Consider the following 14,736-nt stretch of genomic DNA (forward strand, 5'->3'; position numbering starts at 1 on the left):
GGAGTGTTCCCTTTCCTCCACACCCTCTCCAGCATTTATTGTTTGTAGATTTTTTGATGATGGCCATTCTCACTGGTGTGAGGTGATACCTCATTGTGGTTTTGATTTGCATTTCTCTAATGATTAGTGATGTTGAGCATCCTTTCATGTGTTTGTTGGCAATCTGTATATCTTCTTTGGAGAAATATCTATTTAGGTCTTCTGCCCGTTTTTTGATTGGGTTGTTTGTTGTTTTGATATTGAGCTGCATGAGCTGCTTGCTTGTAAATTTTGGAGATTAATCCTTTGTCAGTTGCTTCATTTGCATTCTTTTACATGTAGCTGTCCAGTTTTCCCAGCACCACTTATTGAAGAGGCTGTCTTTTCTCCATTGTATATTCTTGCCTCCTTTATCAAAAATAAGGTGACCATAGGTGCATGGGTTTATCTCTGGGCTTTCTATCCTGTTCCATTGATCTATATTTCTATTTTTGTGCCAGTACTATACTATCTTGATTACTGTAGCTTTGTAGTATAGTCTGAAGTCTGGGAGCCAAAAACAGAATTTTAAATTTTATTTAATTTACATTTAGGTTTATAAATGGAAGCAGTGTAAAATATTTTCCCATTAAACTCAACTCTGTTGTTTTGGTAGGATTGCATTTCACTTTAACCATTTGAAATACAGCATCTAAATTGAAATGTGGTATAAGTGTTAATCGTGCACTGGACTTCAAAGACTTAGTACAAAAAAACTATCTTAATAATGTTTTACAATGTTTGCATGTTGAAATAATAATGTTTTTGATATATTAAGCAGTAAAATTTTACCAATTTCTTTTTGCTTTTAAAATGTGGCTACTATTAAAATTACATATGTGGCTCAAACTGTAATTTCTACTGGACATCACTGATACAGAGCTGTTTTTTTTTACAGTTGTATAGTATTCCATTGCATAGAGTATCATATTTTATTTAACCAGTCCACTGTTGTTGTATACTTGTTTCCAGTCTTTTACCATTAAAGATACAGAAATGCTTAACCTTGTCCATGCATCACTTCATATGTGTGCAGGTTGATCTGTGAAGTGAATCTCCCGTATTGAGGTTGCTGGGTTAAAGAGTAAAAGCATTCATAATTTTGTTATCACCATATTGTCCTCCATAAGAGTTGTACCAGTTTGCACTCCTACTAGCAATGTGTGTGTGTGCACTAGTTTCCCCACATACTGCCATTTTAAACCACAGAATCTACATGTTGGGGATGTAATAAGGAAAATGTTTCTTTTTGCTAATTCTGAGAGTTTTAAGAAGAAATCACAAATGGTTTGCCTAATTTATTTTTTCATTAAACCTCCTATTGATGATAAAACTCTTAGAATCAACATTTTAGAATGGACTCTTTTTTTTCCTTTTGTTTCTGAAAAATGTGAAAGAATTAACCCAGTTTTCCTGGACTACAAATTTCTTTGGAAGTTGTAGCTTTTTTTTTTTTTTTTTTTTTGTGGTACGCGGGCCTCTCACTGCCGTGGCCTCTCCCGCCGCGGAGCACAGGCTCCGGACGCGCAGGCCCAGCGGCCATGGCCCACGGGCCCAGCCGCTCCGTGGCATGTGGGATCCTCCCAGACCAGGGCACGAACCCGTGTCCCCTGCATCAGCAGGCGGACCCTCAACCACTGCACCACCAGGGAAGCCCCGAAGTTGTAGCTTTTGTCATATGGAGATCTAGGAAGAGAGATTTTGTGAGAGTTCAAAAAACTTTTTCTTTTTTAAAGAGCTGTAGACTTCTCACATCCCTCCAGCAGCCTCCCCTGGCTGTGGTGGACTAACAGTACAAGGCAGATGCAGTTGCATGGTTTTGGATACTGTCCGTTTATCAGTTCCCTGGATGAGTTCTACTAAATTGTAAACACATTCTAACTTAATGGGCTGCGTAACTGAGGAAATCTACTGACAACGTAACTGAGCTTATAAGTAGCCATAATCATTAGACAGTCCACTCCATTTACTTTATTAGTAAACTACAGAAAAACTTTATCTTTACACCTTTAGGATCCAGCAGTTGTCCCTCTTTTGAGACTTGTGTGCCCTCTACTGCCCTCTTTGCCTTTTTGTTTTTTCAGATTGAAATGAAGAACTAAGCATTCAGCATCTGAAACCAAATTGCTTCAAGTTTTCCATTCATAGGAATCTGAAAATAAGATTCTCATGAAGAGAAATCTCACTACATAGTTGGGGATATGGCAGATAACTTAATAAATTAGTATAATGGAAACTCTTGGCTTCCAGAGATTATAAACTCACATTTTGGCAAATCCTAGAGGCATAGAAATGTATCTTATTGCAAATATGACTATGGGCATTTACTATCTTTAATAGTTTATTGATTTTCAATATGAAAAGGTTAAGAAAAGGAATAAAAGCTGAGACTATTAATGTTGAGATCGTGATGTAGGAAGAACACTAAGGTCACGGGGACTCACTGGAAGGGTCATCTTTGGCAATTGGTAATATTGAGTCATTTCTGTTGTGCTTAGTTACAGAATAAATAAATAGACAACTTTCTAATAGGAAGCAGCTGCACCACAGCTATTCTTCATGTCCCTTTTTGCTTCTGTTGCTAATTTTGTTTAATTATTTTGTTTCAGGAAGGGTTTTCACTCATTGGTAGCAAGAACTGGTTGAAGATTGTAAGACGCATGGATTGTCTGTTGTTTGGAACAACGATAAAGGCAAGATCCTTTGTGGCCAACTGTTTTGAAGCAACTGATCATACCCTTCTCATCTGCTAAGTGTGTATGGGAGTGGGTGCAGGAGCTTCTCTTTGCAGGTGAAATGGTACTGGGAAGAACACGTTTAAGGAAAGTTTGCATTGTGAGCAAAACATGAAACAAGGAGTAAGAGGCAGAAGCATTGTTAGTAAGAGGATGTTGCTGAAGAGCCAGGGCTTTGATTGATCTGTCAGTACCTGTCTGACAGAGCTATGCAACCATTTTCCATCCCCCATCACAAAATGGGAGGAGGTGGAGTTACATCGTTTGTCTTGCTATTTAGATGTTTAAAAGGTGTGCTTTTGGGCTTCCCTGGTGGCGCAGTGGTTAAGAATCCCCCTGCTGGGCTTTCCTGGTGGCGCAGTGGTTGAGAGTCTGCCTGCCGATGCAGGGGACACGGGTTTGTGCCCCGGTCCGGGAGGATCCCATATGCCGCGGAGCAGCTGGGCCCGTGAGCCATGGCCGCTGGGCCTGTGCGTCCAGAGCCTGTGCTCCGCAACGGGAGAGGCCACAACAGGGAGAGGCCCGCGTACTGCCAAAAATATATATATATATAATAATAATAATAATTAACATTTTGAAGTTTTTACTAGGCATATATATTGTATCCATTAGGATAGTGTTCAGATGCATGTGACAGAAAATCCACGTATAATGGCCCCCCAAAATGGGTTATTTTTTTGACTATATATGAAACCCAGAAGCAGGCAGTAGCTAGCAATTGGCTTAGCAACTCCACCCTGCTGGGGTCAACACCTTTGTAATTCCCTTGGCCTCTCCCTCACATGTTCAAAATGGCTACTACAGCTCTGTTATATTTCCATTCACAGGAGACCAGCTTCATCTATTCCTTTTATAAGCAAAGCATAAACTTTTCTGTAAGGCTCTCCACCTCCCACAACCCCTGACAGATGTCTGCTTCTGTCTCATGGACCAGAACAGTGTACTGTGGCCATCCCAATCTGCCAAGATTAGTAAATGAGTGTTTGGCTTTTCCAGCCTCTGGTGTGGATTGGCTCATGGCAAATGAACAGTGTCTGCCATATAGATAATTTATAAATTTGGGATTGTGGTACACAGAGTGCTTTACATTCTGCTTTCCTCATGTAACGTTATATCTGGAACATTATACCAAGTCATTTCTTAAGTCTTTGAAAACATGATTTTCCATGACTACCTAGTATTTTTACTGTTTGGATGCACTATGACTCAGTTAAGTAATTCCTGATTTTTCACTACTGTAAAAATGTTTTGATTTTCATAAGGATTTATTTACAGGGTTCTTGAGATAGAAGTACTAGAAGTATGAATGTACTAGAAGTATGAATGTTTATTTTGTAAATGTGCCTTCCAGATAGGTTGTCCCTGTTTCTACAGCACTAACGATACGTAAAAATGCTCATTTATCCACATCCTCTCCCAACAGGATGATATAATTTAAATTTAAAAAACGTTTCCAATTTGATAAGCAAAAATGAGCGTCTTCGTTTAATCTGCATTTCTTTGGTAACTAACGGGAATGAATATTTTGTGTGTTTCTTAGCCATCTGTATTTCTTCTGTGAATCACCTGTCTACTGCTTTTGCCTAATTTTCCTCTTCAAAATCTTTATATAGATTACATATAAAATGCATGTATAGATATTATATAGAAAAAACATGTATTTTGTGTAATTTTATATGTGATATTTGTGTATATATCATATACTTCATATACAGATTTTTTTAATATTTAAGTTTAGGATCCTTTTATTATGAATGGTATTCTTTATCCCAAACATATATCTAGCTGCTATTACTAGATTTTTTCTGAATTGTTTTAAATTTAGCTTCCTTACTAAACTTTTATTAGCTCTGATAATTTTTAATTTCTAGGAAAGTAATTTTATAATCTGCAAGCAATGGTAACTTACTTCCCATAATTTGTACTTACTTTTCTCACCTTACTGAATTATCTAGACCTTACAGAACACTGTAATTAGACAATTATACAGCCATCCTTGACATCTTACTGACTTGAATGGGAACCAGTGTTTAGACATTAAGAATATTTCTGGCTGTTGATTGGATATTTTTTACCATGTTAGGGAGATAGTCTTTCAGATATAGTTTATTTACTAATACTTTTATCAGGATTACAAATTAAATTTTAACACCTATCAAGATCATGATTTGTTTCATTTTTTTAAAATCCCAACAGATTCTTCTTTTTGCCTTACCTGGCAAAGGGTACACTTTAGTGCTTCTTGCCTTGGATAACTTCTAGTTAACCAAGTATTACATAAGAAACATTCTTGTTTAAATTGACAAATAGAAGTATTTTGAAATAAAACTTTCATTCCTTTGACAGAAATTTAAAACTTAAATTCAGGGGGCAATAAAGATTACATTTCTTTTCTCTCTGGCCAAAATAAGTAGATTGTATAAGATCTGCCTACTTGTAAGGTGGGCTTCCTTTTTTTCAGTAATTGTAATCAAAATGGTCTTGGCTGATTGGCTAACATATCTGAAGAGACTTTGGTTCAAAGGAGTAACCCTAAACCACTGTCCTCACCTCCAGTAACTCACTGAAGAATTTTTTCATGGTTTTGTCTAGCTTCAGCCTTGAGTATCACCTCTGTTTCAAAGCAAAGGATCAAAGAAACTGTTTGTCCCTTCTCTGGTGAAGTCCTTTTCCCATATACCCCCAATCCCAATTTCTAAATAGAGGAATTCACTTCTAGTGGTGGGGAAAACTGCTCCGGTTGGGCTCCTAGTAGTGATGGGAAATTTCTTATAGATCTGGGTGATGACTCTAAAACCAGCAGGAAAACATGCCTATGTTTGTGAGGATTTTCATGTCTCCTTGGCTGTCTTCCTACATCGTGCTAACTGGGCCCTGCATCTTCCTGCGTGCTATATACCCTGTAACATTAGCTATAGAGCCTGCGGCTTAAGATCTCTGCATGGAGATGCCATTCACACTTGTGAGTCAGCATTTAATTGGCCCAGTGCTTCCCAGATTTCTTGTGTGTACGTGAAGATAAATGTACAGAGACAAACACTTACCCTTGTTTCCTCAAGGAGTTTTCTATTAGTTGTAAGAACTTGAAATTAAGTGTTTTGAAGCAGGGTGGGAACAACTTAAAATATAGTAATTTGGGGAATTCCCTGGTGGTCCAGGGGTTGGGACTCCATGCTTTCACTGCCAAGGGCCCGGGTTTAACCACAAGTCGTGTGGCGTGGCCTCTGTGTGTGTGTGTCCACAAGTCGTGTGGCGTAGCCAGTGTGTGTGTGTGTCCACAAGTCGTGTGGCGTGGCCAGTGTGTGTGTGTCCACAAGTCGTGTGGCGTGGCCAGTGTGTGTGTGTGTGTGTGTGTGTGTGTGTGTGTGTGTGTGTAATTTTGAGCTAATCTCCATAGATGATAGACACTGGAGACTGTTTATTTGGGACAGTTCATGGCTGGTAGTATATACTTGAAAAACTGTGTGTGTGTGTGTGTGTGTGTGTGTGTGTGTGTGTGTGTGTGTATAATTTTGAGCTAATCTCCATAGATGATAGACACTGGAGACTGTTTATTTGGGACAGTTCATGGCTGGTAGTATATACTTGAAAAACTGTGTGTGTGTGTGTGTGTGTGTGTGTGTGTGTGTGTGTGTGTGTATAATTTTGAGCTAATCTCCATAGATGATAGACACTGGAGACTGTTTATTTGGGACAGTTCATGGCCGTTAGTATATACTTGAAAAACTTTCATTTCACAGCAAGGAGCTCTTTCTTTTAATTATGGTATAAAAATAAATCTCATCAAGATTTTCAACCTAGGAGTCCTTTTTGTTAACCATGTGGCAGGTTTTCTATTGTGGTACCCCGTGACACTAAGGATGTGGGATCAAGATATAACTCATTTTCAGATTTTTCCTGATGTACCTTGGCTTTATCTTGGGTCCACATGTATTGAAGTGGTATTTCTGGTTTCTGATGATAAGCTCAAATTCTGTCCGAGAATTTTACAGAAGCAAACATGGAGCAAAACATCAGTTAGGTATCAGACATAAAACCTTCCCTGTCATTTCTTGAAACTACATTTCAAAGAAACCCTTAACTGTCCGAACTCATTCTTATGTACACTCACATATATATGTATATAAATACCTCTAGACAAGTGGTCTGAGATTTCTGCCCTACTTATATACTTAATAATTGTGTTTCTACATATAGCTTTCATCTAGCTATGAGGCATAATTTTTTATGTGATTACTTCTCAAAAGGTTAGATAATTACAGAATCATCATGGAAATAGCTAATATAAAGATATTTCATATAGCTGTCCCCAGGCACAGTCTAAACTAGGGTGAGCTGGAAACAGCTAATTAATTGTAAACAAGAAAGCTCAGTTTCACAAAAGAGTCATAGAATTACCAAAAACTGAATGTAGAGTTCTCTTATCAGTTCTTTCCCCTTCCTTAAGGAAAGTTAGCTTTCAGAGACTCTTGATAATTTGGGGATTATTCATCCAAGAGAAAAATGGCTGAGGAAATGAATAGGCAATACACAAAAGAAAAAATACAAATGACTAATACACATAAGAAAAATATTCATATTTTTTCATTGTTGGAGGAGGCAGTGATAATGGATTACTTTTATACTCAGGGGAAAAAAATTAAATGTATTAAAAAATGAAGAGAACCCAACAGAGGCAGTAAAGGGGCATTGGTGTCTATTCTTCTAGACATGATACCTTAACCACTACTTAGCCATGCCAAGTTTTCTATATCCTAAAGATGTGGCTTTGCTTGATGGCTTTAACTAAAAATTTAAATAGGGTAAACTGTGAACAGGAAAATCAAGGATTTTCACTTACAGTAACTTTCAGGATTTTGTTAACTGTGGTTAGAAACATTTTCCAGTTAGCAGTGTGACTTGTGTATTTAATGAATGAAAAATGCTGTTACTATGTTAGCATCTGAATTTCTTCACAGAAGAAATTCAACAAAGGTACACAATACATACCACCCATTTGGGGTGGCTTTTGTGTAAGCTGAGTCCTCTAAAACTAGGCAGGATATCAGACTAGAAAAAGGAAACTACTTCTATTAAAATAATGGGTTTATTGTTGTTATTGTTACAATTTAGTTCTGTTTTTAAACTTACAATTAAATAAATTTGATGTAGTTGCCACTTTTAAAAATTTTAATTGCATCTCTCCTATATTTGCGGATTTGTCAGGGGATGTAACTCATACAGCAAATTAAAGGCAACATGATTGATTTGTCTGTGTGATTTGTACGTTAAGTCTGGCCCCTTTAAGGATAAAGGGCACTACAGATTAATATGAGATACATTAGCTCTCAGCATTTGCCTGTCCCCTGATCCCCAGTTTTGTTTTTCAAATTCACTGGCTTGTTTAATGTGGCATCTACCTGGTTAGCTCTTTTATATACTCAGGTTTGGAAAATTTTGTTGAGCCAGGACTATTAGCTTCACTGATTTTCCACCTGAGGTGAGGAATTAGATGGTATGAAACCTTTGTTCCAAAGTAAGACAAAACATTGATCTTTTACTGCAACCAGTATAGTGACCTTCCTGGTCTTTATGATATGGGCTTTTCCATTTTTGCTGATGTCTGCCAGTTCCTTGAGGGAAATGAATTTAGTATGAGGAACAGCTCCCAAAAGGGAGAAGAAAACTAATTATCGGCTTTTCTATACCCACATCAACAGTCTAGGGTAACTACTCCATTATTCATACCTCTTCCCCTTCAAAGGGAAGACCTCACAGTAAATAAAAGTAAAGTGATAGGACACGAGGTTCACTGAGGATATCTTTTGATTTGTCACACAGAACAAGAGTCGTATGTTCCGGGTGCAGTTTAGTGGAGGCTCAAAGGAGCAGGCGCTGGAACACTGCTGCAGCTGCGTGCAGAACCTGGCCCAGTACATCACTGTCCAGGTGCCTGACGGAATCAGCCAGGAGCTCAGGCTGAGTCCTAGCCCACTGTGGACAGGTGAAAGCCAAAGGAAGGGCTGTGTGCGGAGCATCCCACCACAGCATGATGTAAGTAGGCGAGTGTGTGGCTGTACAAGAAACTTGACAAGTTAATGCTCTATGGGGGCCAAAATCACAGTGGAATTTGCTGAGTCCACCAGGTTTGTAAGTTAAGGATATCTAATGTTGAGTGACTTATTTTTATTGATGTATAATTAACTTATAGTATGTTTCAGGTGTATAGTGATTTGATCGTTTTATACATTTACAAAATGATCACAGTAAGTCTAGTTACCATCTGTCACCATACAAAGTTATTACAATATTATTGACTATATTCCTTATGCTGACATTAGATCCCTGTGACTCATTTATAACTGGAAGTTTGTGCCTCTTAATCCCTTTCACCTAGTTTGCCCATCGCCCCCCACTCTGCAACCACATTTGTTCTCTGTATTTATGAGTGTTTGTTTCATTTGTTCGTTTGCTGTTTTTTAGATTCCACATATTTTAGTGTATATATATACCTCATTTGTGTATATTACGTTGTGTGTATGTGTGTGTGTATACATATACACCATACCCAGTCATTTATTGATGTACACGTAGGTTGCTTCTGTATCTTGGCTACTGTAAATTAATGCTGCACTGAACACGGGTGCATATATCTTTTATTAGTGTTTTTGTTTTCTTCGGATAGATACCCAGAGTGGAATTACTAGATCATATGGTAGTTCCATTTTTAATTTTTTGAGGAACTACCATACTGTTCTGCATAGTAGCTACCAATTTACATTCCCACCAGCTGTGCATGAGTTCCTTTTTCTCCACATCCTCACTGACATTTATTATTTCTTGTCTTTTTGATGACAGCCATTCTGACAGTTGTGAGGTAATATCTTGTGGTTTGATTTGCATTTCCCTGATGATGAGTGATGTTGAGCATCTTTCCATGCACCTCAGGCAAGGGCAACAAAAGCAAAAATAAATAAATGGGACTGCATCCAACTAAAAAAAAGCTTTGCACAGTGAAGGAAATCCTCACCAGAACAAAAGGGCAACCTATTGAATGGGAGAAGGTATTTGCAAATGATACATCCCATAAAGGGTTAATATCCAAAATTACAAGAACTCATACAACTCAGTATCAAAAAAACCAAACAATCTGATTAAAATGTGGGCAGAGGACCTGAATAGACATTTTTTCCAAAGAAGACACTGAGTGATTTTTTTTTTTTTTTTAATTCAAGGTTGAGTCTCACTGTAGCTACCTGTAATACTAGAAATTAGATTAGCTGGGAGTCCCAGGTGTATTATGAGTGTCACTATAGAACAGTGGTTCTCAAAGCATGATCCACGGACCCCTCCCTGAGACCTTTTCCAGGGTCCACTAAGTCCACATTATTTCTGTAATAATACAGCCCTTTTGCTGTATGGATATTTGTGTTAATGGGACAAAAGCATTGTGAGCAAACTTGCTGTCACCTTAGCACAGATCAAGGCAGTGGCATCCAACTGTACGCAGTCAGGTTTTTCACTGGTCACTGAAGTAAGAACCAACTAACAAAACCATCTGTATTGTGAAGCATGATGGCTTTCTCCTGGGAAAGCACCTGTATGAATGCATTGGGTGCTGAACCACCTCTTTCTTCATGGAACACCGTATTACTTGAGCAACTGACAAACTCTGGTTATTCAGATTTGGGTGTTTGGTGACATTTTCTCGAATGAAGTGAGCCTGTCCTTTCAAGAAAACAACTGATAGTATTTATCGATAATGATGAAATAAGCTTTTCAAGTGAAAATTAGAATCCTGGAAAATTTGTATCTGCCACTTGAGCTTCACAGCTTCCTAACCCAGAAGACCTTCCTGATGGTACTACTAATGAACGTGATTTTAAAAATAATTAAGTGACAAAATGTTTCAACATTTAGGAGATCTGTATAGTCCAGCGAACCAGTATTTTTCAAGTGATGAATACATGATGCTACAAAATCATGCATGGATGAAAGACCCAAAGTGCAAAATAGGGACTTCCCTGGTGGCACAGTGGTTAAGAATACACCTGCCGATGCAGGTGCCACATGCCACGGAGCAGCTAAGCCCGTGCACCACAACTACTGAGCCTCCGCGCCCTGGAGCCTGCGCACCATAACTACTGACCCCACATGCCTCAACTACTGAAGCCCGCACGCTCTAGGGCCCATGTGCCGCAACTACTGAGCCTGCATTATGCGACTACTGAAGCCCATGCGCCTAGAGCCTGTGCTCCACATCAAGGGAAGCCACTGCAATGAGAGGCCCACGCGCTGCAACGAAGAGTAGCCCCTGCTCGCTGCAACCAGAGAAAGCCTGCGCACAGCAACAAAGACCCAACACAGCCAAAAAGAAATCTCAAAAAAGATTAAAAAGATCACAACAAATTTTTCAAAGTGCAAAACAGACGAATGGATTCTATTTATTTATTTTTGTACCCGTTAATCTCCCTCACCTATTTCACTCGTTCGCCTTCCCCATCTCCTCTGGTTACCATCTGTTTGTTCCCTGTATCTATGAATCTGTTTGTTTTGTTTGTTCGTTTTTTAGATTCCACATGTAAGTGAAATCATAAAGTGTCTTTCTCTGACTTCTTTCAGCATAATATCCTGTGAGTCCATCCATGTTGTCATAGATGACAAGATTTCATTCTTTTTTATGGCTGAGTAATATTCGTTTGTATGTATGCGTGTTTGTACCACATCCTCCTTGTCCATTCATCTATCAATACACATTTAGGGTTAGTTTGCTTCCATATCCTGGCTACTGTGAATAATGCTGCAGTGAACATAGGGGTGCATGTATCTTTTTGAATTAGTGTTTTTGTTTTCTTTGGAAAAATACCCAGAGTGGAATTGCTGTATCATACGCTAGTTCTGTTTTTAATTTCTCTTCAATAAATGGTGCTGGGAAAACTGGACTACTTATTCATAACCATATACAAAAATAAAATCAACATGCATTAAATACTTATATGTAAGACCTGAAACCATAAAACTCCTAGAAGAAAACACAGGCAGTGCACTCTTTGACATCAGTCCCACCAATATTTTTATGGGTCTATCTCCTCAAGCAAGGGAAACAAAAGCAAAACTAAATAAATGGGACATCAAAGTAAAAAAGCTGTTGCACAGCAAGGGAAACTATTAACAAACAAAATAAAAAGGCTGCCTACTGAATGGGAGAAGATATTTGCAAACGATACATCTGATAAGGGGTTAATATTCAAAAATACACAAAGAACTCATACAAATCAACATTAAAAAAATAATTACAAAATGAGCAGAGAACTTGAACAGGTTTTCCAAAGATATATGGATGGCCGACAGACACATGGAAAGATGCTTAGCATCACTCATCATCAGGGAAATGCAAATCAAAACCATAATTCAAGCTCAAGATGGTGGAGAAGGACGTGCTCTCACCCCTTCTTACGAGAACACCAGAATCACAACAGCTGAACAACCATTGATAAAAAAATGCTGGAACCTACCAAAAATGATACCCTATATCCAGAGACAAAGGAGAAGCCACAACAAGATGATGGTAGGAGGGGTGCAACTGCAATAAAATCAAATCCAATACCCACCAGGTGGGCAACCCACAAAGTGGAAAACAATTATACCACAGAAGCTCTCCCACTGGAGTGAAAGTTCTGAGCCCCACTTCAGGCTTCCCAGCCTGGGAATCCAGCAACGGGAGGAAGAGTCCCCAGAGAATCTGGCTTTGAAGCCTAGTGGGAATTGATTGCAGGACTTTTGACAGGACTGGGGGAAACAGAGACTCCAGTCTCGGAGGGCACACACAAAGTAGTGTGCGCATCAGGAACCAGGGGAAGGAGCAGTGACCCCAGGGGAGACTGAACCAGACCTACCTGCTAGTGTTGGAGAGTCTCCTGCAGAGGCGGGGGGTGGCTGTGGCTCACCACGGGGACAAGGACACTGGCAGCAGAAGTTCTGGGAAGTACTCCTTGCTGTGAGCCCTCCCAGAGTCTGCCATTAGCCCCAGCAAAGAGCCCAGGTAGGCTCTAGTGTTGGGTTGCCTCAGGCCAAACAACCAACAGAGAGGGAACCCAGCCCCACCCATCAGCAGTCAAGTGGATTAAAGTTTTACTGAGCTCTGACCACCAGAGCAACAGTCAGCTCTACCCACCACCAGTCCCTCCCATCAAGCCTCTTAGATAGCCTCATCCACCAGAGGGCAAACAGCAGAAGCAAGAAGAACTACAGTCCTGCAGCGTGTGGAACAAAAACAACATTCACAGAAAGACAGACAAGATGAAAAGGCAGAGGGCTATGTACCAGATGAACATACAGGATAAACCCAAGAAGAAACACGCCGAGACACATAGTAATCAATCAAATTGTCAAAAATTAAAGACAAAGAAAAATTATTGAAATGAGCAAGGGAAAAACGACAACATACAAGGGAACTCCCATAAGGTTGAAAGGGAAGAACCTACCACCAAGATTACTCTACGCGGCAAGGATCTCATTCAGATCCGATGCAGAAATCAAAAGCTTTACAGACAAGCAAAAGCTAAGAGAATTCAGCACCACCAAACCAGCTCTACAACAAATGCTAAAGGAACTTCTCTAAGTGGGAAACACAAGAGAAGAAAAGGACCTACAAAACCCCCAAAACAATTAAGAACCACAGGACTTTCAGAAGAGAAACAAAATTGATAAACCATTAGCCAGACTCATCAAGAAAAGAGGGAGAGGACTCAAATCAATAAAATTAGAAATGAAAAAGGAGAAGTTACAAGACACCACAGAAATAAAAAGCATCCTAAGGCACTATTACAAGCAACTCTATGCTACTGAAATGGACAGCCTGGAAGAAATGGACAAATTCTTAGACAGGTATAACCTTCCAAGACTGAACCAGGAAGAAACAGAAAATATGAACAGACCAATCACAAGTAATGAAATTGAAAATGTGATTAAAAATCTTCCAACAAACAAAAGTCCAGGACCAGATGGCTTCACAGGTGAATTCTATCAAACATTTAGAAAAGAGCTAACACCCATCCTTCTCAAACTCTTCCAAAAAATTGTGGAGGAAGGAACACTCCCAAACTCATTTTTTGAGGCCACCATCACCCTGATACCAAAACCAGACAAAGATACTACAAGAAAAGAAAATTACAGACCAATATCACTGATGAATAGATATGCAAAAATCCTCAACAAAATACCAGCATACAGAATCCAACAACAGATTAAAAGGAGAATAATAGTGGGGGACTTTAACACCTCACTTACACCAATGGACAGATCTCCAAAATGAAAATAAATAAGGAAACAGAAGCTTTAAATGACACAACAGACCAGATAGATTTGATATTTATAGGACATTCCATCCGAAAATAGCAGATGACACTTTCTTCTCAAGTGCGCATGGAACATTCTCCAGGATAGATCACATCTTGGGTCACAAATCAAGCCTCAGTACATTTAAGAAAACTGAAATCATATCAAGCATCTTTTCTGACCACAACGCTATGAGATTAGAAATGAATTAAAGGGAAAAAAACGTAAAAAACACAAACACATAGAGGCTAAACAATACATTACTAAATAACCAAGAGATCACTGAAAAAATCAAAGGGGAAATCAAAAAATACCTAGGGACAAATGACAATGAAAACACAACAATCCAAAACCTATGGGATGCAGCAAAAGCAGTCCTAAGAGGGAAGTTTATAGCTATACAAGCCTACCTCAAGAAACAAGAAAAATCTCAAGTAAACAATCTAACCTTACACCTAAAGGAACTAGAAAAAGAAGAATAAACAAAACCCACAGTTAGCAGAAGGAAAGAAATCGGAAAGATCAGAGAAGAAATAAATGAAATAGGAACAAAGAAAACAGTAGCAAAGATCAGTAAAACTAAAAGCTGGTTCTTTCAGAAGAGAAACAAAATTGATAAACCATTAGCCAGACTCATCAAGAAAAAAAGGGAGAAGACTCAAATCAA

At 38.9% G+C, this 14,736-nt stretch overlaps 1 protein-coding gene across 1 annotated transcript in view; it reads left to right on the forward strand.

Moving 5' to 3' along the window:
• Window positions 1-14,736, forward strand: part of REC114 (REC114 meiotic recombination protein) — a 96,431-nt gene that overhangs the window by 73,133 nt on the left and 8,562 nt on the right. The window contains exons 3-4 of the mRNA XM_024128728.2: window positions 2,628-2,711; window positions 8,574-8,786. Of these exons, the coding sequence (XP_023984496.1) occupies window positions 2,628-2,711; window positions 8,574-8,786 (297 nt within the window). The remainder of the gene's footprint in view (window positions 1-2,627; window positions 2,712-8,573; window positions 8,787-14,736) is intronic.

The sequence above is a fragment of the Physeter macrocephalus genome, chromosome 11 (genome assembly GCF_002837175.3).
Source record: "Physeter macrocephalus isolate SW-GA chromosome 11, ASM283717v5, whole genome shotgun sequence".
NCBI lineage: Eukaryota > Metazoa > Chordata > Mammalia > Artiodactyla > Physeteridae > Physeter > Physeter macrocephalus.